This window comes from Mauremys mutica, chromosome 14, assembly GCF_020497125.1.
Source record: "Mauremys mutica isolate MM-2020 ecotype Southern chromosome 14, ASM2049712v1, whole genome shotgun sequence".
Lineage (NCBI taxonomy): Eukaryota > Metazoa > Chordata > Testudines > Geoemydidae > Mauremys > Mauremys mutica.
Window position 1 is genome coordinate 42,448,420 of NC_059085.1, and position 25,605 is coordinate 42,474,024.

The following is a 25,605-nucleotide window of genomic DNA, read 5'->3' on the forward strand; positions in this document are numbered from 1 at the left end:
GGCCCAAGCCCTCAGCTGCTGCAGGGGAGAGGCTCGGCAGGGGGTGCCCAGGTGTGTTTGGGGGGTTGCTCTGCTAAAGCATCCAGCTCTTTGCAAGCTCTCCAAACAGACCTGGGCTGGGCACCCAGGAGGCAGCCTAGGAAGGCGCCGTCCCAGCCCTGAGTCACTCTGCTACGCCCGCGCTGTGCAGGAAAGCTGCTCTGCTGGGCCCGTCAGTACCTAATGGGGGGGCCTCGGAGTTGGAGGAGCTGTTGTGGGGGCGGGGTGGGGGGTTGGTGCCTTTCTTCATGTCTTCAGCATCGCTGTAGCGGCGGATCCAGTGGTTGAGCTCCTCGCGGTCGGCCTCCTGGCAGCGGCGCAGCACGGTGAGGGAGCGCCGCGTCTTCTCCACCATGTCCATGATGCAGTTCAGCAGCTGCCAGAGAGCAGAAGGGAGAGCACAGGTAAGGCCTGGGCACGGGGTACATGCTGGGGGGTAGCTGCACCAGTGCAAACCCCTGGGATGCATGTGCTGTCTCAGGGTAAGATGGGCTTGCACTGGTGCTTCTCACCCTGGTATGTGATGCATCTGTGCAAGCCCCAGTTTGAACTGGGGGAGCGTGTCTACAGCGGGTTTGTGCCTGTCCTGATTTGCACGGGGGGAGTGTGCCTACCACAGGTTTGTGTCTGTCCTGATTTGCACGGGGGGAGCGTGCCTACCGCAGGTTTGTGTCTGTCCCGATTTGCACGGGGGGAGCGTGCCTACCGCAGGTTTGTGTCTGTCCCGATTTGCACGGGGGGAGCGTGTCTACCGCAGGTTTGTGTCTGGCCCGATTTGCACCGGGGGAGCGTGTCTACCGCAGGTTTGTGTCTGTCCCGATTTGCACGGGGGGAGCGTGTCTACCGCAGGTTTGTGTCTGGCCCGATTTGCACGGGGGGAGCGTGTCTACTGCAGGTTTGTGTCTGTCCCGATTTGCACGGGGGGAGCGTGTCTACCGCAGGTTTGTGTCTGTCCTGATTTGCACCAGGGGAGTGTGCCTACCACAGGTTTGTGCCTGTCCTGATTTGCACGAGGGGAGCGTGTCTAGTGCAGGTTTGTGTCTGTCCTGATTTGCACGGGGGGAGCGTGCCTACCGCAGGTTTGTGTCTGTCCCGATTTGCACAGGGGGAGCGTGTCTACCGCAGGCTTGTGTCTGTCCTGATTTGCACGGGGGGAGCGTGTCTACCGCAGGTTTGTGTCTGTCCTGATTTGCACGGGGGGAGTGTGTCTACTGCAGGCTTGTGTCTGTCCTGATTTGCACTGAGGGGAAGTGTGTCTACACAAGGCACGCATCAATGGAGTTACACTCAGCACACTTCCTGTGGCTTGCCAAGCGCTGAGAAGGTGCCACCTTTGCATTGACTGGTTCCCAGGAGTTTCCCATAGGCCAGGGCAGCCGGACAGGGCTCAGAATGGGGAACCGTAAGCCAGGGCACACAAAACGGGGTCCTGACTCAAATTCCAACAGACAAGGACCCCAGGGCTCCAAGGAGGGGCGGGGTCCGCCAGCTGGGGGACAGGGTTCAGTTTCTGCAGGGTTCCTGGCTCAGGAAATGCCATCCGTTTCAGGGGGGATATCCCCGGAGCCAGGGCTACAGGAGCAGGCCCCACATCGAACGTCAGAGAAGATGGTGAGCAGCACGGGACAGGAACCAGAGAAGTCCGGATGAGTTAACCTAGGAGCCCCTCCGTGGAGGGGCCAGAGCTCCTGTTCTCTAGGGCAGTTAATCCAGGCCCTCCCCACCCTGCCCCACAGTGAGCACAAGTTGCCAGGGCCACCCCAGCGCCTGGCAGGGCTGCCCAGGTAACAGACAGCGGCAAGCGGGGTTGCTACGTACGTTGTTGAGGTGTTTCCACTCCTCAGCCCACTCCCTGTCTGTTAGTCTGTGGTCGATCACTTCCTCCTGGCGGGAGCCGTGCACGGCTGGAAGAGAACAGGCGGGTCAGCGAGAGCCAGTCGCCCTGGCCCAGAGCTCTGGGCACCCCAGTCACGGCTATTTGTTATCTGTGTTAGGACAGCACCTCGGGGCCGTGCTCTGGGGTCAGGGCCCCTTGTGCTGGCCACTGTACAGAGCAAAGAGATGGTCCTCAGCCCAATGCGCTTCCTTCCTGTGGCCTGAGAGCAATGCTGGCGGCCCACGCAGCGTGCCGGGAGGTGCCACGTGGGGCCCGTGCCTGGCCCACGCAGCGTGCCGGGAGGTGCCACGTGGGGCCCGTGCCTGGCCCACGCAGCGTGCCGGGAGGTGCCATGTGGGGCCCGGGGCTGGAGCACACTGCTCTGCCTTGGGCTGCACCCACTCAGAGATGGGGCTTCGGGAGCTCGCCACGGGACGGCAGTAGAGTCACGCCCCACATCAGGAGAGGCCATCAGGGAAAGAGAGAGAGAGATGTTCGAAAATCAGTGCAGCCTCTATACCCTCCATTTGGGCCAGCTCTGGAACACAGGGGACTGCCGGCGCAGCCTGGAGAGGTGAACAGTCCTTGGGGCTAACTTACAGGGAGACGCTTCGCCTGCCCTTTGCTAACCGGGGAATTGGGCTTTGGGAGAGCTCCCCATGTGTCAGGAACGGGGTCACCCTCCCAGCAGCCAGGGGTTAGCACCTACACATCTGCACTGCTGCTGGCAGGGCAGCACCCGCTTGCCAATCACTCTTTACCCGGCCCTCCCCTGCAGGAGACCCTGCAGTAACAGGTGCCCACCCCCCTCCCCCGGTCACCTTTCCAACGACTATCTTCTCAGCGGCGGGAAGGGGGCACTGTGCAGGACCACCAAGAACTCAGCCTGCCTAGGACCCCCGGCAGCCCCAGAATGTCAGATGGATTTTCCCAGGGAGTCAGGGACGGAAATGCCGAGTGATTTGTGTGACTCAGGCTGTGTCTACACTGCGCACTAACCCGGACTCTGACCAAGCTCCACTTCTGTCCACACACACTCAGTCTGCTCGGGTCACAAGCACCCAGGACCTGGGTCCTGGGACCCTGCTAGGGGGTGGGTCAGAGCCCGTCCCACTGTGGCTGGGGTCAAAGCCCGGGCACTGTGCAGTGTGGCTGCAGGGCAAGCCAGAGACTCGAGTCAAGGGCTGTGCAGCGCAGTAGCGACCTCTCGGGTACAAAGCAGTGTGGACGCTCAAATGCAGGCCCTCAAGCTGAGTGCCCCAGACCTGGGTGTACAATGCGGTGTAGATACGCCCTCAGCAGCTCTGCCTCCCCGCCTTGGCTTGGGATCCGGAGCGCTGACCTTCCTCTGGGAGAGCCACCCCCTGCCCTGCTCTCTCTAGCTACACAGGGGTAACTACCGCAATGCCCCAGGGTCCCCGGGCCCCTGGACTCCTCTCCACGGTGTCCTTACAGCGCCCACCCCAACAGGGCTCGCTGCTCTCTGCAGAGCTGGGGCTGAATCCCTCACCCGCTGGAACTCCGCTGCCTGCACTGGGTTGAGCCCTCTGTCTCCACCCTGCCCCCACCTTGCCCATCCCTGCGTTACGCTCTCAAGCCGCCCGGAGCCACGGAGGCTCCCTCCCTTGGCCCAGTGCTTTGTGGTGGCCAGTCCCCGCCAGACTGCGCACGCTCCAGGGAGGCAGCCTGCCCGCCCGCCGGTGAATTCCCAGGCCCCTCCCCTCGGGCATGCAGGCTATGGTGCCCCTTCCCCCAGCCTGCAGAGCACCCCCTGCATGCAGCAGTGAGGCCCCTGCAGCAGTGAAGGGGAAGGGATGCTCTCCGGGCCGTCAGTCCCCCGAATGCTCCCCACAGCAGTGGGGCCCTCCAGCCCACGCCACCTCCCACTCACCCGCTTGCCGGTGGCGCTCCCGGAGCTCCCTGGGGTCGGGGTGCCGGTAGCTGTCCCGGTAGTGGTGTGCCATGGCCATGTCCTCCAGGCGGTAGTGCGGTGGCGGTGGCGGTGGCGGGGTGGGGTGGGGCAGCCCGTTGGGCTGGTGGCTCAGCCCGTTGCTGGGGCTGTACCGCTGAGCGGGGCTCATGGTGCACGGCCGTTTGCTGAGGTGTTCGGGGTGCAGAGGGTCTCGGTCCAAGCCGTTCTCTTTGGTCCTGCTCCGTGGAGGAGAAAAAGGGCGACCTAGTTACAACACTGGGAAACGGCTTCCTGACCCGCACCTCCTTTGTAAAGTGCTTTGAGCCCCAGCCCAGTGCTCTGGCCACTGAGCCCAACTCTGACACTGGCTCCCTTGGGGGCCTTGGGCAAGTCACTGCCCTTCTGTGCCTCAGTTTCCCCCTCTGTCAAATGAGGGAGGATGGTCCTGACCTACAGAACCTGAGGATAAGTGTCCCTAGAAATGCAACTAGCTGCCAACGTACCCAGTCCAACCTGGAGCCCACATCATTGCATCCTGGGTGCAGCGAGTGATTCTTCCGGGCGGGGGAAGTGCTGAACTCACAGACTGAACTAGACAGCTGTGGGCCAGATTCGTCTCTGGCTCCTGCCTGCTCATGCACTGGCCCCCTGCAGGTGCAGGCTGCTGGGGGACAGGGCACATGGCCAGGGAGGTAGGGGGCTGTATGTCTACACAGCACACTAACCCAGGCTCTGACTCAGGTTTGAGCCCCAGTCCTTCTTCTGTCCACACACCAATCAGTATGACTTGGGTCACAAGCACTCAGGACCCCGGTCCTCAGACCCTGCTGGGGTAAGGTCCCAGCCCGAGTCTCATTGTGACTTGGGGCCAAGCCGCATCGCAGTGCAGTGTGAACGCAGCCCAAGACAGAAGGGCTGCGCAGCGCAGTGTAGATGTGCTAGCACGGCTGCGAGACCCGGGGCCAGCACCTGTAAGCCTCAGTTTACCATACAATGTGGACGCTCAAGCCCTGGCTTAGAAACCCAGAGACCCCCGGGCTCGGGCTTCATAGACCCAGGTTAACAATGCAGCGCAGACACACTGCAGGGGTCAGCTAAGCCTGCCAAGTGGGTGGCACTGGTCACAAAGAGGTGTGTGGCCAGGACGGCTGGAGGGGCTGATTCCTGCCCAGAGAGCTCTCCCGGTGCCTGGGGGGAGGTGCAAGCTGCCCACCTTTCCGGGAAGCCCCAAGGAGGTGGATGGTGGGAACCTCAGCTGCCCCCTACTGGAGTGAACCTCCCCTCTGGTGCAGGGGGCTTAGTCCTGACGTCCCCCCGATCCCGAGTGCCCCGAGGGCTGCACACGGCAGGGGAAATGCTCCAGGCCATGTGACATTCCCCACTCACAGCGATCAGGAGTGGGCACAGCTCCACACCCCACAGGGCCTGGAGTCTGGCTGGGAGTGGCCCAATGTGCCTGCCATGCTGTCTGGAGCAGGGTCTCCCCCGCCTGTCTCCCTGGGCGCTGGAGCTTGAGCAGGGGACACGCTGGCAGAGAACTCAGGAGGCTGCCCTGCCCCAAGCCCTGCCCCGAACACGGTGGGGCTCTGGGAATGGCTTTTTCCTCTCCTCCTTGCTGGGTCGCTCCTGCTCGCTGCAGGCCCCGTGCTCCCCGCAGGACACTAGCCCCGGGAGCTGGGGCGAGGTCCTACCTGTCTGGTGTCCTCCTCTTGCCGGTCTCGGTGACCTCCAGGAGCAGCTCAGAGGAGTCGATGGGGGACGAGGCGTTGGCATCGAGCAGCAGCTGTTCGTGCTGGGCCAGGTACTGGGCTGGGGTCTGCTTGGCCATGCGGGCGCAGTGGAGCAGCTCGCGCTGCAGCAAGGGCAGGTTGGCCTGCAAATGGGGCAGAGACAGAGTAAAGCCCCCGCCACCCCAAAGGGCAAAGGCCCAGCCCTCCTCCACCACAGACAAGCTGTCCCAGGCTGGGCTCCGCTGCCCTGCAGGGCTGGGCCATGAGACTCAGCCTGCTGGGGGCTCCTTACTCTGCGTCCCTCACACACCTGGCAGGGCCAAGAGAAGCCGCAGAGGATGCTGGCCTGACAGGGAGGGAGGAAGTGTGAAATGCTGGAGCTTCCTCAACCGCTGCTGGCTCTGCCAGAGCAGCCCCCAACCCAAGGATACCATCTGCCTTGTCTGAACACACGGCCAAGAATTCACCGCCCTTGGCCAAACCGCCCGTGTGGGTCAGTGCCCAGGTCTCTGGCCTCCGCGCAGCAGCACTTCCCAATCCCCAGGCATTGCTGGGGAGCACGGGGGTGTAGCACACCCTTCCCCCAAACCAGCATAATGAGGTTCCCTCCCTCGAACCCCCAGTGCCGGCTGGCACAGCCTGAGCCTTGGCTGTGTTAGAACACGACACGAGGATTCTCCTACACTTCTGGCCAGGAGACGTGGGCGTTACCCCATAACCACCAGCTGCAGGGTTTGTGGCACCTTCCTCTGGCCAGGTCCCGGACGCTGGAGTAGCTGGATAATTGGACTGATCTAGAATGGGAATTGCTATGTTTGGGGAAAACTCCCCTGGTAACAGCAACAGACCTTTGCTAGCACATGGCTGGAATCCCAGCTATATGGATTCAACCAAGGCACCCGGGCTAAGGTCTCCCTCTGTGCCATCATCCCCTCCTTAGCCATCAGAATCAGGGGCTGGGAGCTGACCGGGCTTTGGAAATCCCAAGAGTTTCCGTAACCAGCAGGCATCACTGCCGTTTGCTCCCATCCCATGGGCTCCTAAGGGGAGCTGCAGTTTGAGCAACTCTGTTAATCATTTTGGGGCCAGGTCTGCTAGCCTTACTCATCCTGAGGAGCGTCTTACTCGGGAAGTAGCTCCACTGATTGCACTGCTATGGAGAAAGGTGCTGCTAATTCGAATGGGGGTGACAGAATCAGGCCATATACAGCCTGGCTAATGGGCTTCCCCCATTCCCCGACCTGGAGAAGGATTCTAAAGCACTTGGGGCCAGACCCAACCCCAGTCGAGGGGATGGAAAGGACCCTGCTGGATTTCAATGGGCGCTGGATCTGGCCCACAGATGCCACAGTGATGGGCACCAGACAGCCCCCAGGGGTCAGACAAACACAGATTACAAAAGCCCAGGGCTTCGCCTGCGTATCAGCACATGTGGTTTATACAGGCTGCGTCTGCTCCTCCAATACCGCGGCCACTCGTGGTGCCACGTTTACTTTCCATTAGCGGCTTTGGGGGTGTTCCCAGCCACGCCGCCACCCAGGCTCGAGCCCCGCACAGGGCAGACCAGGAGAGCCCCACCCGTCCCGGGGGGGCCACGGCCAGCCCGGACACCAGGAGTCGCTCGCCTCTCCAGTGTGTGCGTTTGCAGGGGAGGAGGGGTTTGTAAATAAACTCCCCCACCCACTGAGTTTCTCAGGGAGCTTCCACCCCGAGAAGAGCATCCAAAGCACAAATGATTAAGCAGCAGAAACACATTTTTATCCAAGCGCTTTTGCTGCCAGCCCCGGTTTTCTATTTAGGCAGCTGATCCTCAGCCAAATCGCCATCTGTTGAACATGTTAGCGTGTGAGCTGAGAAAATGTGCTGCTGTAGATCTGAGGGCAGCATGCCCCTCCCCCCACCCCACTGGTTCCCCCTCTCCCCAGTTAGATAAATAATTTTTTAAAAATCGGAGTCTGGGAAACACACTGGGGCTGGCTGGTTGCAGTTAGCGTAATGAGAAGCAGCTGGCGTCCTAGGTGGAAACAGCTGGGAGCAGGGTGCCAGGGGATCAGACAGCACAGGGAGTGTTGTCAAATGGCTCCTCTGGCCAGAGAACCGCTGAGCCTCACTCGGGAACTGCAGAAAGGATTTGCAGAGCGCCCCAGGACCTGGCGTCCGGGAGCACCAGGCACAGAGGTGCCACGGAAGCCAAGTTTCTCCAGGGCACCGTCACATCGGTCTCTGCCCAAGGATTTGGAGCCGAGCCTTCCCGGCAGGAAGCACTGGCCCTCTCTGATGGGCATGTCGCTTGGAGGAGAGGGCAGCATCTCCTGGAGCAGGGCAGGGAGAAACCCGTTACCCTCCATGCTGCGGCACTTGGTCTCCTCTAGCTTTGGACGGCAGAGGAAGAAGCATCAGAAACTGCAGGTCCTGCCCCGTGGCCAAGATATGGATCCCCCAGCTGGCAGGGCTGTGCTGTCCCCTGTGCCCAAGTTGCTCAGTGGTTAGGCAAGTGGGTACGACTGCCCGACCAACCACACTGCAGGCAGCAGAGAGACTAGGTCCACTTGGAGCTCCGCCCCGAGAGGCAGGTCAGCAGCAATGTCCCCGATCCCCTCTCCTCCCCTGGGCCGCACTGGCCGCAGCTGTCTGAGGGGCTGCTGTGCCAGGCCCAGGCACGGAATGGAAAGGGACATAGGGAGGATCAGGGGAAAACACAACACAGACTCACAGAGCCAACTCCTTGCCCCACGGTAATAAATCCCTCGCCATCTTCAGCACTTTCCATAGCCTACCAAACTCAACCGCACAGCAACCCTAGGAGGGACAGCTTATTATTACCGCCCTTTCACCAGTGGGGAAACCGAGGCACAGAGCAGTTAAGTGACCTGCCCAGGGCCACAGGAGGCAGTGTCAGAGCCCATAACTCAAAGCCTGATTTTCAGAGGTGCTGTGCACCCACAGTTCCCATTGGCATCAGGCCGACTTGCGAGAGCCCAGTACTTCTGCATGTCAGGCCCTTTGTTGCCTCCCTGTGCCTCGGTTTCCCCCTCCACATAGGTGCTATTCTCCCTGCTATCTCCTGGGGGCATTGTGGGGCTTGGATTAATAGAGCCCACTCCTGCAGCCATAGAACAAAGAGCAACAGGATCAGGTCCTTCAGGCTTGAGATTTTCAAACCAGTCCAGGTGACTGGCCACGTAGCTTTCATTCATGTCAATGGAACCTGGGTGCCTAAACCCCCTGGACTACTTTGAAAATCTCAGCCTATGTCTCTAAAGAGCTTTGAGATCCTCAGGCAGAAGCTCTGATTTCATACTCACTTTCCCCCCGGACAGGACGGGGGCGGGCGAGCCCACCCTGCCCGACGCGGCTGCGTGTGGGGCCGGCGCCGAATCGCCCCAGAGCACTCGGAAACGTTTAAACCCTTTGCCGCTTCATGGGACTGGAATACACAGGGCTCCAAGAGCGCTGGAGGCTGCTCTGGCCAGATTCCTGCGGCTAGTTCAGAGCCATCGGGATAGAACCTTGGGGCCGGGGCGGGGGAGATAATCAAGATGCAAGGGGGGGACTCCCCCACCCCGATTCCTCTGATAAACCAGGGCAGCTGACGCCAGCCCCGGCGCATCGGCTGTACCTATCTGGTTTGACAGACATGCCAGGGCGCTGAGAATCCCTCCAGAGCAGGGCGACAGAGCAGGCTCAGGGCGGAATTAAAAGGCAAATAGAAAAGGGAGAGTTTTAATGAATTGCACATGGTGAGCAGCTGGGCCCAGCCCCGCTTTGTGCTGCACACAGCTCTGCACGTGGGCGGGCGGGAGTGCACCTGTACTGAAGAGCTGCGGGACGTCCTGGGGGCTGGGGAGGGGGCAGCACAGGTTACCGCCCCCCTTCCCAAATCGACAGACTCAGCTGTGGAGCTGGAACTGCTGAGACCAGAGAGCGAGAGCCCAGGAAAGAGAGAGGGGTCGGCAACAGCTGATTTAAAGCTCAGGGAGCTCCCGTCGCAGCTCCTGCTCCGTCCAGAGCCTCCTTCCTCACCTGGGGACGCCGCCGGCTCCCAGGAGCTGCTGTATGACTGTCTGTGGGCCGAGGTCGGCTACGTGAGGGGGGCCCTGACCGGGCCCCAACAGGCAGGGCGAGGGGGGCTTTGTGGTGCAAAGCAAGAGGGCTTTCAGGGTTCCCTAGCGTTAACGTCGGGGCCAAGAGTTACACCAAAGTGGGAGCCAAGGCCTGGCAATCTGAGAGGGGGAGGGTACATGGAGCAGGCCCCCGTCCTTGTCCCCTTCGGGCCCCTGGCTGATCCTGCTCTGTCGCTTTCTCCCTCGTGTCATGGAAAAGCAGCCGTGCAGCAAGGACGACGGTTCCTCGCGAGCTCCCATAGGAGGTGGGAGCTACAGGTCTGGAAAACACCCTCACTTCCAGGCATGGCCAGAGCCTGAGCTCCACCCACGCAGAGCTAGCGGGAGGCACCAGCAGACACATCACTAGGCAGGCAGTGCGGGGTCCTGGGGGGTTGGTTGATCCTCTTTTGCGTTCACCTCGAGAACTGGCAATGCCAGGCACCCGCCCCGGAGAGGGCTGAGCCAGCTGCTGAGACCACAAAACTGGCACCACAGGTTCTCGCTGGGCAAAGATTTCACATGGGTCCAGAGTTCTGACGCCACCCCTCAGCCAACCTGAGCGTACCACGCCCGGGTCCAGCACCCAGGGCCGGTGCTACCGTTCAGGCAAACTAGGCGGTTGCCCTGGGCGCCAAGATTTGGGGGCGCCAAAAAGCGGTGCCCCCAATTTTTTGTTTACAGCGGTTCCTCCCCGAGCGCGCGGTCGCTGCTCCACTTCTCCCGCCTCCCAGGCTTGCAGCACTAACCAGCTGTTTGGCGTCGCAAGCCCGGGAGGAGAATTAGAGCAGGGCAGCGTGCTCGGGGAGGAGGCGGAGCAGAGGTGAGCTGGGGTGGGGAGGTGCTGCACGGCTCCTGGGGGTGGGGAGCCTCAGGGCAGAGCAGGAGCTGCCGCAGGGGTGGGGGTGCCTCAGAGTGGAGGGGGGGCGGGGCGCTGCCACAGGGCTGGAGACGGGGGGGGGGGAGACACAAGGTGCCCTGGCCCTGCCAGCACCCCCTCCCATCGCCGAGCTGGTGCATTGACAGACAATGAGAGGGTCACGTTCAGACCCAGAGCCCAGCCAGGAACCTGCTCCCAGAGGCTGCCCTCATTCACCAGCAAGCCCAGCCTCAGAGTGGAAGCCAGGTGCCCCCAGCGTGAGCCGTGCCAACCCAGCGTCACAGGCATTTGCAAATGAAGAGGAGGGAGTCAAACCTCAGTGGCGACATATTCCAGAGGGGTGGACCCCTGGCACTAACCTCCGTGCCAGCAGCGGGGGGCTGCCTGCAATGAGCAAGCATGTTCCCCGCTGCTGCCATTCACCTGGGCACCACCAGCCTGGGGCAAATATCCCGGACCGGAATGGAGAGCTGGATCTGAGGCCCTTTGCAATGCACTTGAGAACGGCATCAGTGCGTCTGTCATCCCTTTGCATCCCAGGCTGCTTAACCCTGGGAAGTAGTAACAGCGTGTAACCCCCCCACCCCGCCGCCCCAGTGCTCGCTTTCTGTTTTAAATAAACAGGGGGCAGAGTCCCAGCGTGGCTGCCTCGGGGGGGCTTGGCTCTCCACCTGAGGCTGGGATGGGGCCGTGGGTGCGGGGACAGCAGGAGCTCAGTTTCTGGGCAGAGCGGTAGCTCTGCAGGGGCAAGAACCCAGTTTGCATGTGACACTCAGCGTGTGGCCTGGGAGAAGACACGGGGGCAGGGGCTCACCCTGACTCTCGGGGCAGACTGGGAGCAGCTAGGCCCCTGCGGGAGATCCCGACCCGGGGAAGGGACACGACTGATGTGCTGAATTTGTGTTCGTTGGGAAAAGAACCCGAAGAAAAGGGGCCTGGAAGCCCGTGGCTGGAGAGCCTCTGTGCTGCTCGGGCCCCGGGCTTCCAGCGCCCCACAACGCTGACTAGGCAGAGACGGGGCTTCCCCTTGGTTTGAAATGTCCCAGGGAAGTCAAGACGCCCCCTCTGCGGCACTGGGAAGCCAAACACGAGCACCTCGGCTAGTGCAGGGGCAAGGGCCTGCTGAGTTCCCCGGCCCAAAGCTGGGGGCAGCGGGAACAGGGAATGTGCCACCCCAGTGGTGAGAAGGGAGCGAGTCCTTCAGAGCATGTTCCTGGGCGTGTGAGCGGAGGGGCTGAGCCCAAGGAACACGGGGAAGGGGCTTCCTGGCTTCGAAACTAAAATTACAACATGCAGACAACCAACCCAGCACGACCCCCCTTCCCCCAAACTCTCCTGGGCTCCACCCCAGAGCTCCCCAGCTCCATGGGAGCTGTCCCCATCTGACTCAGGGATTTGCATGTTCCTTGACAGAGCAGATCAATTCTTCCCATAGCCCAGGCGTCTGGTAAGCGAGCCACCCACGGCAACCATCTCCCAAGTCAAGGGTGCCTGATGCAGCAGAGCTCCCCCCTGGCCCTGGGGTGTCAGCGGGGGTTGGTGGGCCCCGGCCCTGGGCTAGGCAGGACCTACCTTCAAGAAGGGGATGACGAAGGGGCGCAGTGGGAAGTTAGTTGCCTCCTGGAGCTTGGCGTGGAACTCTTCGATGGTCAGCGTGGAGTTCTGCGAGGCAGAGAGAGGGTCAGGCTCAGAGAGGAGGCACCAGCGGAGAACAGGAGCCGTCCTCTCCAGCCCCGTTCACACGGGGGCCATTCGCCGCACTGACCCCGCTCCTCCCTCCCAGCAGCCTGGGGCAGGGCCCCTCATTTCCACGGGGTCTAGAATTCACACGGCTGCTGCCACAGGCCCTGGGCTCCTAGTCACACGGGGCGGGGCCGGGGCGGGGCAATTCCCTCTTCACTTCTGCATTTCAGTGCAGGGCTTGAGGCCACAATGTGCAATTTGTACCTGGTGACAAATGCAGGAGAAATTCCCGGTTTTGCTGGGGGGAGAGAGCGGGAGAAGTACTCCCCCTCCCCCACACACTGTGTTTGCTTCTGGGAAAATGGCCATTTTTTCCCCCGAGCAAATTCAGGAACACAAGGAAAAATCTCTGGGGAGTTGGCCCCCAGCTCTGGGAGGGAAGAGCCTGGCTCCGTCTCTCCGACGGGGCATGCCGGACAAACGCCCCACGGAACGTACCACAAGCCCCAGCACCAGCGTGCGCACCCGCTCCCCGATCTCCGGGGAGATGTCGTTCCCAAACTGCTGCAGGGTGGTCAGGAAGCGCTTGAGTTTGCTGAGCTGCCGGGCGCCACAGGCGGGAGGGAGCTGATGGGTGGACAGGGAGGCAGTGGAGGAGGTGGCAGGGCCGTTGCTGAACCCGTTGGGGGTGGAGGGAGCTCCATTGATAGCGGTGGGGGAGTGGCTGCTTCCATTCATTACTGCAATGAGAGAGACAGAGAGACGGTCGCTGGAGAAGGCACTGGCTTCCAAGACCAGCAGCTGGCCTCTGGCAGAACATTGTAATGGGCTTCTAGCAAGTAGCGCTGCCCCCTCCCACCCCGGGAGAGAATCAGAACGGCTCTACTATGTGCCATAGTCTCTATACAGCCAGAAGCTAATGGGGATTTTCCTTTAGCAAAGTGGGCTTTTTGGAGCAGGAGGCTGAGTTCTCAGTGGCCCCACAGTGTGCGGATGGTTAGCATCAGCTGAGTCACAGCTCCCTGCAGAGAGGATGCCATGCGCAGGTCCTGTGCATTAGCATCACGTCCGCATGCAGGGAAGGGAGGTGGGAAGTGGTGTCAGCGCGGGGAGGGCAGGCAGCACGGGGCGTGGAGGTGTCAGCACCAGGGGGCAGGGAAGATATGTCAGCGTTTGGTGGCTACATGGGGGGTCTGGTTGTCGCACGACGTGCTGCAAACAGAAGGGAACATGAACGGCGATCGACAGCCAAGCAGCAGGGCGATCAGCCACTGCCCCCCGGGTAAATGAATGTGCCGCGCAGCGGCCGTGTGCTCATCAGGCCCGATAAATCAATAACCTGCCCTGCTCCCTGAGAGACCTGGCTCAGCCAGTCATTTAACACCGACCCAGTTAAAACGCGAGAGCCCGTCTGGAAATCCTGCCCCTCGCTGCACAGGGGGCTCTGTGTATCAGCACGTGGACCGTTAGGTACAACTCGCCTCCCCAGCCCCACGGAGAATCAGTAGGACAGCCAGTGAGGGCTCCAGCCCGGGCTGTCACCACTGGGATGGGGAGCACTTTGCATCAGCCTCGGCAAATGCCACCTGACAAGTGGAGCGAGGGCCTGAGGCTGCTCGACTGGCTGGGATGTTTGTGGGTGGTGATGTCTAGGGGCTCGCTCCTGCATGTGCCAAGCACTTCCAAGGGCTGCTCATGCAGGGCCAAGCCCCAGGAGCCATCTTCCAAGGTGTTCAGCAGCCCGGGGGGCAGGATGGGCGCAGGGCTCTTTGGAAAATCCAGCCCTGACTAACCTCAGCCGTATACGCGGCTATCTGCAATCACTGAATGAAAGGCAGGGCCAGGCCCTGACATCTGCCTTCTAACCCTGCAGAACAATCGGCTGCATTAAAGCTGTGCCTGCATCGTTTGAACCCGCAGCAGTGGATCCTCAGCACTTACAGGCCCTGCATTTCCTAGCGTGCTGCAGAGATCAACCCCCTAGGAAAGGTGCCTTCATGCCAATCGCTGCTGAGCAATCGCCCTCTCCTGTCCATAGAAAGTAGAGAGGGGATTGTGCTGCTAGGTCCCGCCTACCCCACCTTGCATCAGCCAGGGCAAGATTGTGCCAAGCCCTGGGCACTTCTGCCCATTGTCCAGCGCAGCTTGAAATAACTGAATCAGCACAATTGCTGGGTAATTACACGCTGGGGGGAATCCACTCCCTGGACAGCCCGGTCAGTTACAGGCTTTTTGCCAGTCCCCACATCTCCCTGGAGCAGGAGCAGGAACCGCAGCAGCTAGACGCACCACCCAGGAAACAGAGAGTCACTGGGGAAAGCAGAGGGATTCCTGTTCACAGGCTCCATAACACAGGGCATGTCCCCCGCCCCACGTGCAAATCACAGCCAGGAAACTGGGGTTCCAGGTCCCCCTGAACATAGCTCTGCTGGGAAGACAAACCCCGAAGGGCCCCACGATTCCCCCTGAGAAGATACAGCTGCTGACTAGCCCCGTGGCTTTCAACCCCCCTTCCTGCGTTCACTACTAACCTGCCCCGCTGGGGTTATGCTTCTTGGAAACCAGCAGCCCTGACTCTGGTGTTTTCTCAGGCTCCCTCTCGCTCTACCACGAAGCAATATCAGCCGCTTGCTAAAGAGATGCCGAAAATAACCCCCTGGCCACAACTGCTTTTATTCCAGTGACAGGTGTGTTACTAAGTTAAACTCCGCCATGGCCCCGACGGAAGGTTTGTGGACGCAGCCTGCACCCTTGTAGCCAGCTCTGCTAACGGGGGAGCGAGTGGGTTAGGACTGAGAAGGTGAAAAAGGAACGGCGGCAGCCTCCTTGAAAGCACCCGCCCCGCACGCCCTCATGTGCTCACACCCACAAGCCCTGGTGGTGAATTCGCTGCTCCCGCAGGGCTGGGGCTAACTGACCGCAATGGACGCAGACACCTGGGACGCCAGGATCAGCTGCCAGAGTGCAGATCCCAGCACTGGTCCCAGCTCCCCATCCTTCCCCGCAGGGGCTGCAGCACACGTATGCGGATTGCTGTGCACCACTCAATGGAAGGGCTTGTTGCCTGTGGCTGTGACCGGCTCCCCAGGCCCCGGGGCTGAGTGCAGAGCCCACGGAGCCGGCTCTGCGCTTGGGCGCTCCCTTGATCGCCCTGTGCCCCTGTGCTTTGGGGAGGAGGCAATATCCAGGGAAAAGCAGTGTCCCGCTTCACCCCAAGTGCCCCCACCCTCCCATGGGGCGGCATACCCCATCCAGCTCCTGCCTGCCACACAGCAGAACTGTCCCGGTCCTGCCACCCACGCACCAAGCACGGGGCAGGACGTCCCTCGCACTCACTGCAGCATTAAGGACATGGGGTTGCTCTTGGGGGGAGGGGGAGCTGAGGTGGGCTCTGGGTCTCTCATTAGAGTGTATGTTTCATTTTACTTACAAAGACAGACCATCGACCATTTCAAGCAACCATGAAAACGGCCGCGAGGCAGAAACGTCGGAGGCCCAGCTTCTTGATCTGCAAGCAAAATAAAACACACGCTAGCGTGAGAGACCAGAGGGGGCAGCTTTCCACAGCACTGGGTGGGGGCTGGGCTGCTTCGGCCCCCAGCTGCTTGAACTGGAGCCGCGTGGTGAAAATCCAGAGGTGAGAGACTTAACGGACTTCTCCTTGGAATGGACTGTGGGTCCCTGCCTTGAAAAGGCCTGGCCATGCTTCCTAAATGGCATTGATCGTCCGGGGATCTCCAGCACTTTGCAGGGATCCATAAAGGAAGCCTTGCCACTCCCACGCGAGGCAGTTATCACAGTTGCCTTGGGGAAACTGAGGCACGGAGAGGGGAAGCAACTGGCCCAAGTCACACAGCGACTGGGAACAGAACCCTGCACTAGCCATTAGACAAAGTTCCCAAAGCAGGCGATTCGGGGGATAAATCCTGACCTCTGAATCCAACGTGGCCCTCTAGTGCCTGGCACCCCCCCCCGGCTGCCTCCCTGAGTCCGACACTCTCACTAACCTCCTCAGCTTCTGCCCTGTCCCACGTCTTCCTCCCCCATGCTGTACAGAGCCCTGGAGAGTGGTAACCATTACGTTTTCTGCTTAATAAAGTCCCCGATTTACAGGGTAAGTCTCAATGCAGTCCTGAGTCAGGTGGTTTGCTAATATTCACTAGGACTAAGTGCAAAAGGGACAACTTAAAATTCTTTGCCTTTTTGTAACCTTCATGCATGGTCAATCCATAGAGAGCATCATCCTCAGCCGCAGTGTGGCTAGGAAACACCCGGTGTGTTGGAGGAGGGGGACACCCCACTCCACACAGACGCACACGCACAAACCCAAGTACGAATTAAGAGGCACCACATCTGTTGCAGAGCTCAGATTAAAAGCAAAACCCATCAGATCACAGACGATCAGAATCTGATTTCTAATTAGAGAACATCTGGTTCCAAACCCAACGCTTGTACTGACTGGGAATGCAGCTCAGGGTTAAAAACCAAACCAAACCAACCCTCTTCCAAACACACCGTAAAGAGACTGGGCCTTGCCTGGATTCCCGTGAGCGGAGCAGATGGAGCAGCTTTGCCGTTCGAAGGCTAAGCAGTCGTCAAAGGCATTGGTGGGTTTGTCTGGGGGTTTTTTGCTCTTAGAATATATCAGCAAGACGCTGTTCTGTTTGGTCATGAGGCAAGGCTGCCTGCTGAGGGGGGCAGATCCAGGCCAGCGATTTCACAGAGCAACAGCTGTGCCAGTGCCGAGGCTACACACACACTCACATTAGTACAGTTACGCGTGGGCCATGGGCTGTGGTTTGTCGAACGGTGGTTGGCAGTGATGGAGCTGCGCTGGGCTGGAAGAACAGCTCTGGGCAGCTCCAAAGCTCGTCTCTTTCCCCAGCACCAGTGGGTCCAGCCGGGGCCGGCTCCAGGCACCAGCGCAGGAAGCAGGTGCTTGGGGCGGCCCAGTGGAGAGGGGCGGCAGGTCCGGGTCTTCGGCGGCGGGTCCCTCCGTCCCTCTCGGAGGGAAGGCCCGGCTGCCGAATTGCCGCCGAAGGATGACGCGGCGCGGTGGAGCAGCTGCTGAAGTGATCGCGGCTTTTTTTTTTCCCTCTCTTCACCGCTTGGGGCGGCAAAAAAGCTGGAGCCGGCCCTGGGTCCAGTAAAAGATGTCACCTCACCCCCCCTTTGCACAAAGGGGCAAAGAAAGTATGGCAAGGTGCCTGCAATCTGCTCTCCCTCCACTGGGGGCTCCACTGCTGCACGTGCAAGCCCCCAAAGTAGGTGGTGCTGGCCAGGGAGTCACTGGGGAATCCCACCCACCGAGTGGCTGCTGGAGGATTTCCCCACGGACTGAAAGCTCCCTCCCCTAGCAGAATCCCGGGGGATGCTCCTGCCACTGCCTTGCGAGCACAGCAAGGAGATGCCACATGCTCCTGCCTGGGCTAGTGAGGGTGAATGAATTTGGCCCAGTAGTTTTACATTTCCAAAGTGATCAAGGCCCAGCCCCAGCCCCTAACGTCCCCTCTTGTTCCTGCTGTCTGAGGGGGCTAGAGAAAGTGGCCTCCAGCCCACTAAAGCCAAACCGATCTGTTTGCAAAGGGCTCCTCTGTGTCTGCAGGCACCTCCTGCTGCGTCTCCTCCGTCTGTGTCTCTGGAGCAGCCCGGAGCAGGCTGTTACATGTCTATGTGACTGGCTCCTGCAGTGTGTCCCAGGACACTGCCAGACACAGCCTGCAGCCAGTGCACACCAATCCCCAGCCTTCCCCGCTTACTACACAGAGGAGAGTGGCTGCAGCAAGTGCTCCGAACTCAGTGGAGAACCTCTGCTGAAAAGGGGCAGGGCAGGGCTGCCAGGACTAGTCACGCGAGATGACTGATCCTGTGGAACCTGTGAATGGCAGCGGGGAAGGCGGATAGTGGGGCTGGGGTGGACTCAGGTGTGTTGCAGAGACACTGCACAAAGCCCTTGTTGAGCACCAGAGCCCTCCCAGCTTCGTGGTTTAGCTCAGGAGGAGGAGGTCCCCTGGGAGCGTTCCTGGAGCAATTCCCTAGCCCATCAGTCGCTGCCTGTGCACTCTGACACCTGCGCTCTGTCGGGGAAGTGACAGAACGTGGGTCTGTGTGCAACCAGCTCATGCGCCTTCTCCGTTAACACCATCCGTCTACGGCCCAGGAGAGACCCGGAGCACTCCAACTACGGCTCTGCAATAATCAGGACCCTACCAAATTCACGGCCAGGAAAAACGCATCCTGGACCATGAAATCTGGTCCCCGCCCCTCTAAGAAAATTGGTCTTTTATGTGCTTTTACTCTGCACTACACAGATTTCACAGGGGAGACCAGCGTTTCTCAAACTGGGGGCCCTGACCCAAAGGGGAGCTACAGGGGGGTCACAAGGTTATTTTGGGGGGGTTGCGGTATTACCACACGTACTTCAATGCCTTCAGAGCTTGGCAGCCGGAGAGAGGCGGCTGTTGGCCGGGCGCCCAGCTCTGAAGGGGGCACCCCACCAGCAGCAGTGCAGAAGTAAGGGTGGCAGTACTGCAGCCCCCCCGAAATAACCATGTGACCCCCCACATCTCCTTTTTGGGTCAGGAGCCTACAATTACAACACCGTGAAACTTCAGATTTACACAGCCGAAATCGTGACATTTACGATTTAAAAAATGACTGTGAAATTGACCAAAATGGACATTGAATTTGGTAGGGCCCAGCTATAATACTCCCTAGCTCTTCTATAGCCCTTTGCATCAGCAGATTTCAAAGGGCTTTACCAAGAGGGTCAGTATCATTATGGGGAAACTGAGTCACAGAGGGGGAAAGTGACTTACCCAAGGTTGCCCAGTAGAGCAGTGGCAAAGCCGAGAACAACCCCCAGGTCTCCTGACTCGCAGTGCAGTGCTCTATGCACTGTCTCCCATTACACACTATGGTGCAGAGCCATTCACACATCACACATCAATGTGTTACACTGTGGCACATCAAGGTTCCAACACATATCGTCACTGCCTGCCTGGAGATACAGACAGATCCAGGTGCTCAGATACTACATTGATAAGGGTCGAGGAAGAAGTAGCTAGCTAGTAGGAGATGTGTATGGGGATCGGTAGATAGGTAGATAGATGACAGGCCATTGGGGAGCACAGGGTTAAATCCATCCCAAGCCCAGCTCCCCAGGCTGTTCCCAGAACTCCTTGCAAGCAGGAATCCTGTTCAGGTTCTTCTTTCTTCTCGGGACAGTGATGGAAGGAGGAGTCCGCCTCGAACACCCAGACAGGGTTTGCACCTCCGAGAGGAGCCAGCAGTTCCCACTAAAGCCAATGGGAGCTGCAAGTGCACAGCACCATTCAGGGTTAGGCCCGTTGTTTGTACCATGTAACATTCTCAGTGATGGTCACAGGTCGATCCCAAACTAGACTGTGATGTCCACCTGGAACAGATCTTGACGGCTCCCGTCACTAGCAGGACAACTGCTCCTGTTCCATCCTTTCCCATGGGACCGGCTCCACACAGCCTGCCCCAGTCGTGCCAGTCTGTGGCGATGCGCTCTAGGGGGCAGGTTTTCTCCAGGTCACTCGCCTGCCATGCTGGCCTGACCTCTCGCTTTCCATCCCTCTCCTGGGAGGAGACTGTCCCCACCCTTCCGAGAGTGCAGCTTGGCCATGTAACAGGGCCCGCGGGCATGCGAGGGAGTGCGCCTGCGGCATGCGCTCCTGGCACCCCCAGCGCGTGCTGTGTGACAGCTCCGTTCCTTTGAAAAGAGACGAAGGAGGCTGCAAGTCTTAGGAGAAAGGAGGTGGATGAGATCCAAGACAACCTATCAAGGCACCAGCCGCTCCGTGCCTGGTGATAGGAGAGAAATTAAACTGGCGTGGGTCTCCTTATCCCCCCAGAGAAAGCAGAGAACACACCAGTGCCCGGAGCCTGTAACTGGTAACCCCGGATCCCACCACAATGACTTGATGGGGAGCACTGGGTTAACAGCTCATTCCAGCCCGGATTCTGGCACTGCTAAGTCCAGCTCAGTGCCGCAGTGACTTGGCACCAGATGGGAGTTCCCCTCTGTTCGTGGCTTTCCAGCCTGGGGTTCGCTGCCCTCCCCCTCTCGTCCCCCCCTTCCGGTTCTTCCTACAGCTGCTTGACATTTTGCATTCATAATTTTTTTCCTGCTGACAAAAATTTGGCCTTTTTTTTTTAACAAAATGTTTGGTGGGAAATTTTTGTGTCTGAGGAAATTTTCAGCTTTTTCAGCAGCAGAAGTGAGAACAACGGAGCGCTTGTTGCTTTTTTGCTTTTTGGTTGAAAAATTGATTTCCCTCCCCCTGAAAAATTACAACAAAAACCCCTCCTGAAATGTGTTGTTTCTGCCTCAGATTTTCACAGAAAATATTCATAATTTCCCCACCGGTTCCAGCTGTTTCTGTACTGGAGAGAGTGCTGTCTCGTCGTTAGAGTGGGAGGCGAGGGGTGGGCGCTGGCAGTCAGGACATTGACTCAGTAGGTGACCGTGGACAAATCACCCACCCCCTCTTTGTGCCTCAGTTTCCCGCTCTGTGACACGGGGATAACCACACTTCCCTAACCGCAGGGAGCACTTTGAGCAGGAAGGTGCTGGGAAGGGCAGGTGCTTTGTGTCCTTTTTAGAGATGCAAATAAATAAGGAACAAAGGTCCGTCCCAGGACGAGAGCAGTCACTCTCTCTCCACAGCCCGGGGCTAACGCAGAGGGGTGCATCCCAGCAAGGGCGGGATGGAGGAGCGGAGTTAGGCCTGCCTACAGGCGTGTGCTCTGTGGGGCTGGCCAGGCCCCACCTGCCCAGCCTGCCCCTTTAAGGGGGGCAATGCGCACGGCAGCCCCAGCTGAGCCCTGCATGGTGCCACGCGGGCGCAAGCCAGGGAAGCATGGCTGGCCTCTGCAGGAGATGTTCCCTGCCTTTCCCTTCCCCTCCCCATGGCGTCCTGCCCAGGGGCAGCGGAAACAGGGCCCGTACGCGGCCCGGTGGCACAGGGCACAGAGCCCTCTCGGGGAGTACCCTTTCCAGGTGACATTTCCATCAGCACGACAGGATCCGGCCCCAAGTCTGCTCACTGCGTCCCAGCCCCTCGCATCACCCCAGCCCAGGCTACTCACTGGTGTTTGGCGTGAAGGAGGGGTGCCGCGTGGCTCCCTGCGTGACGGCTGGTGGCGGAGGAGGCATGTTGGGGGGTGTCGATCTGGACTGAGTCTTCACGTCGGCCGGCGAGTCAGGCATGGTGGCTGCCTTCTTCTTCTCTGCACTACCTGCAAGGGGCAGAGACGCAGAGAGCGAGACACAGGTGAGTGCAGCGGATTGGGGTCACCGGGCCACATGGCCAGTGAGGCAGCACTGGCTAAACCCAGGCTGCTGATCCTTCCCTCGCCCAGGCACGGACCTAACGCCCACTGGAGCCAGTGGGCATCTTGCCCTGGTCTGCAATGGCCTTTGGGTCAGCCCTCATGGGAGGTGGCAGCCACGCAGACCTCTTTGCATTGCAGCCAATCGAAGCACGTGTTTCTCCTCTCACATGGGCAGTTATTCCTGATTCACATCAGCAAGAGGAGGGCACGGCCCCGTGCCCCGTAATGCACAGGGCTATGCCACTGGAAAGGCATCACCTTGAACTGAAACAGGCCCACCCTCATGCCCCCTCCCCCAAAGGAGGAGAAGGGATTTGCCGCGGCTCAGGCGAGTGCTCTAACCATTGGGAAGTTCTGCTGCGGAGTTCCCTCCGTCACTCCTGTTTGAAGCTGTTGCGCTGGGGATAAATAACGAAAGACTCCATGGAGCAGGGAGACTGGCTCCTGGTCTGCCCTGTCCTGGGCGAATGCTCTAACCGCCGGGCGACACAGGCATGCTTGGGCTTGTGCGCACTGGCTTGCAAAGAGTCAAGTGGGCAAGCGAGCAGAGCACACCAGCACGAGCATGACTCTGCTGCCTGGCGCACTTCCCAGGATGTGGGGACGCAGGAGCCAGCCCCTGATCCAGGGGCTCATTTGGTATTTAGCTGCAGCATAACAGCTTCAAGGGGAGAGACTAGGGCCCGACATCAGACTGTCCTATACCCTGGGGTCAGGGCGCTCACGGCCCATTCAAATCCTTTCTCCCTGTTAGGTGGAGGGGGGATTTGAACTAGCAACTCTCCCACCTCCCAGCTGAGTACCCTAAGAAGCACTGGGCTAAACATTCCAAGGGAGGCTGTGGGCCTCCTCCCCCGGCTGCCTTGTGCAGCTCGCCGATGGGGGCCGAGCCGCGAGGCAGCCTCTGAGCACGCTTAGCGGATCAGGCTCCTCAGGCGGGTTAGGCCACCGAACGCCTCTCTTCCCCTGCTCTGCGCCGTCCGGACGGCCCCAGTGTGTGTGCCCTGAGGCAGAGCCATTGACACCCAACGAGTTTAGGCGCCTCCAGGGTTTCAGCAGGAGTTCTGTGCATCGCGGTGATCCCCAAACTGGGGCTTGTGCCTAACTCCGGCGGAGCGTTCAACCTGAGGGGATGTGCCCCAGGCACCCCGGGGCTCTGGGGTAGACCTGGGTACTGAACCCAGAGCTCCTGAGTCCCCGCGACTGTGCCTTAAATCACAAGGCCGCACTTTCTCGCCCAGCCAGCCCTCTGCACACCAACATATTGTACAGAGCACCTCCCGCCCATACGCACAGCACTGTAGGATAAACATGTTCATCCAGCCACACAACACTGGATCACATAGCCATCTACCCACCCCAGAAATCCTGTACCATGCGCACGTCTTCCCGCATACGTACTAATGCACAGTCCACACACATCTGCACAGACACACACTCACCTCTATTAGCCCACACAATATGGCCTGTACACACGCACCTGACAGATCTAGATACGCGTCATGCATGCACACAGCATGTTGTCATCTTGGCATTCGTCCCTGAGAACCCATCTCTGCCATGGCACACACCATCAGAGCAATCTCCCTGCTGGTTACCTGCCAGTTGGGAAGGAATTCTCCCTGGGTCGCCGGCTGGAATGCCTCGCCATTTCCCAGGAATTATGTGTGGAGTTCCAGGAATCACGCTGTCAGGCCGTGATTATTCACAGATAGTAAATTGGGCTTTAGTTGCCGTGCTGCTGCAGGCAGCAGCTCACATACACGCAGCAAGCAGGGCAGTTCCACGGGTGCCTTGAGAGCATCCGTTCACGCGTCATTGACCCCAAGCACTCAAAAATCCCCAGTCAGGCCCCAAAACATCGGGGGATTTAAAAGACCTAATAAATATGAGGTTTCTTTCTTTGCCTCGTGCTTTCTGAGCCTTTAGGGGTCACTCAGGACACGTTTTCTGGCTTTTCTCCAAAACCAGGAGAAGGGAAATTTACCTTTTTTTAATAAGAGCTGAGATTGTGACATCATCCCAGGATGAGACTAGCTGGGGCATTAAGAAAACAACATAACTCAGGATCGTCACAATAACACTGCGAGAACCGGCCACTCTGCCTGAAGCCCGACGCCTTCACTGTGATGAAACCCTTCTCTAGATCATTGGGAATAAAATTCCCTGCCCCTCGCACCTCTTGCTTGTCCACCAAAGCCACAATGACAGAGCTGGTGGAAAGTTTTCCAGCACCAGGGGTTTCCATCCTCAGAAAATGCCATGGCCTGGAAATCGAAACTTTGTCAATTTTAATGAAATTTCGTCACAGAAACAAAAAACAAGCGGACCGAAGCACTGGCCCATTTGACGTCTCTAATGCTGGGCAGCACAGCAGTGGTTTTTAACAAAACAGAGCACTGCCGTGGCTAGTTTTAAATCACTTTGCGTTTTGCGGTTTGTTTTGTTGTATTTGGTGTTATACTCAAGTTGTGACAGACAATTAAAAAACAAGTTGAAAGTTGACCAGCCCAAAGTGAACGGTCCTTGTTCTAAGTATATAATGCTGAGAAGGGCAGTGGGGGTCAGGGGTCAGGTGCATTTGACAAATTCCAACCACCAGTGAGCCCCACCCAGCTGCCTAAAACTAGTTGTGTCTGAAGGTCAGAGATAACCTGTAGCTGGGGCGTGATTACAGAATTCCTTGTCCCCGGGATCCCTGTCAGCTGTTACCAGGGAATATCCTTGTGATGGGGTGTTCACCCCCCCACCCCCTCAGCAGCCTGGAAAGGTTTAATGACACAGTTGCCAACATTCACGCGATAAATAAGCCCCCGACTTTCACAATAAGCCAAAAATCAAGCTAATCCCATTTCAAAACAAGGCCAGAACAAGCCAATCCCTAAGAACCCCAACACTCTATGTGACTAGATCCCCCCGGCCCGCAGTCTGGGACTGGGCCCGCTGTGCCCCCCGACTCTCTCCCCACCTTGCCCCTGCTTGCCGGGAGCTGATCAAAAAACAGAAGCAACAAGCTACAAGCCAAACACTAACTCACGAGCCAGTTAAGCCAAAAACCAGCCCAATTTCTGTCTTTTTTTGCGGGTTTGGCGTGTCTGGCTAATGATTAACCTGGCAGGCAACACCTGAGGGAGAACAAGGGAGGGAGGGTGGAGCCCAGCTGGACAGGAGCAAGGGGGGCTGGTATGAAGCCAGGAAGCGGCTTCCAGAGGAAAGAAGGAGAAGCCCAGGGGGAGAGCAGAAGCCCTGGGCTCCTGGCCCTCAAGGAGGGGTGTACAGGCCGCATGGTGGAGAAGGGAGCCCGATAAAGACAGAGTAGGAAGCAGCCCAGGGAAACAGCAGCGAGCTTCGGGATGGAGCAGACCCTGGCTGCTGATTGTAGGGTCCCTGAGCTGAACCCCGGAGCAGACTGAGTCAGGTTCCCCAACCAGCGGTAGAAGGGAAGATTGCCTGGGACAGATCGGCCAGTGAGACTCTGAGACCCTGGAAAACACACAGTGACCCAGCTGTGAAAAGGGAGCCCCCTAAGCCGGGAGGAGGGATCATCCCGACGCACAAAGGGGAAGCACTGCAAATCCTGGCGCGTGAGACAGAAGGGGGCATCCGAGCAGTGGCCCTATTCCCCAGCCGCAGCCCTAAGGCGCGAACCCCACGACAATCGCTGTGGAGGGCAGTGGGTCAAGGGGCTAGAGCAATGTAACACCCTACGTGGCTTGGGCAGGACTGCTTGGCCTGCACACCGCATCCCTCAAGCCCTTTCTCAGCATCTCGCCAGGGCTGCGGTTTCCCTGGGACTCAGCCACGGCGCAGTTCAGAGGAGGCTTTGGAGTGGCATGGGGACCTGCCTGGGACTGGGGAGGGGGGGCAGGGAAGAGACGAAGCAAGTAAACAGGACAGCCGCTAAACAAGCTTAAGTGAGAGCACCTGCTACTGAGATCAGCTGCTGCCACGGCCGCCGTTAGAGAGGATGCACTAGAGTTTGATGGCCTGGCACAAGTGTGGCGGCAGCTGCAGTGGTC

General features: G+C 59.2%; 1 protein-coding gene across 6 annotated transcripts in view; it reads right to left on the reverse strand.

Annotated features, from left to right (window-relative positions):
- The window catches only part of CBFA2T3 (CBFA2/RUNX1 partner transcriptional co-repressor 3), a 107,131-nt gene that overhangs the window by 5,084 nt on the left and 76,442 nt on the right, over positions 1-25,605 (reverse strand). For 5 of the 6 annotated variants that reach the window (XM_044987203.1, XM_044987202.1, XM_044987206.1 and 2 more), the window contains exons 2-9: positions 21,341-21,490; positions 15,654-15,731; positions 12,722-12,963; positions 12,113-12,202; positions 5,519-5,700; positions 3,807-4,063; positions 1,858-1,943; positions 220-415 (exon numbers count right to left, since the gene is read on the reverse strand). In XM_044987203.1, coding sequence (XP_044843138.1) covers positions 220-415; positions 1,858-1,943; positions 3,807-4,063; positions 5,519-5,700; positions 12,113-12,202; positions 12,722-12,963; positions 15,654-15,731; positions 21,341-21,490 — 1,281 coding nt within the window. The remainder of the gene's footprint in view (positions 1-219; positions 416-1,857; positions 1,944-3,806; positions 4,064-5,518; positions 5,701-12,112; positions 12,203-12,721; positions 12,964-15,653; positions 15,732-21,340; positions 21,491-25,605) is intronic. The other variant, XM_044987204.1, reaches the window with a different exon arrangement.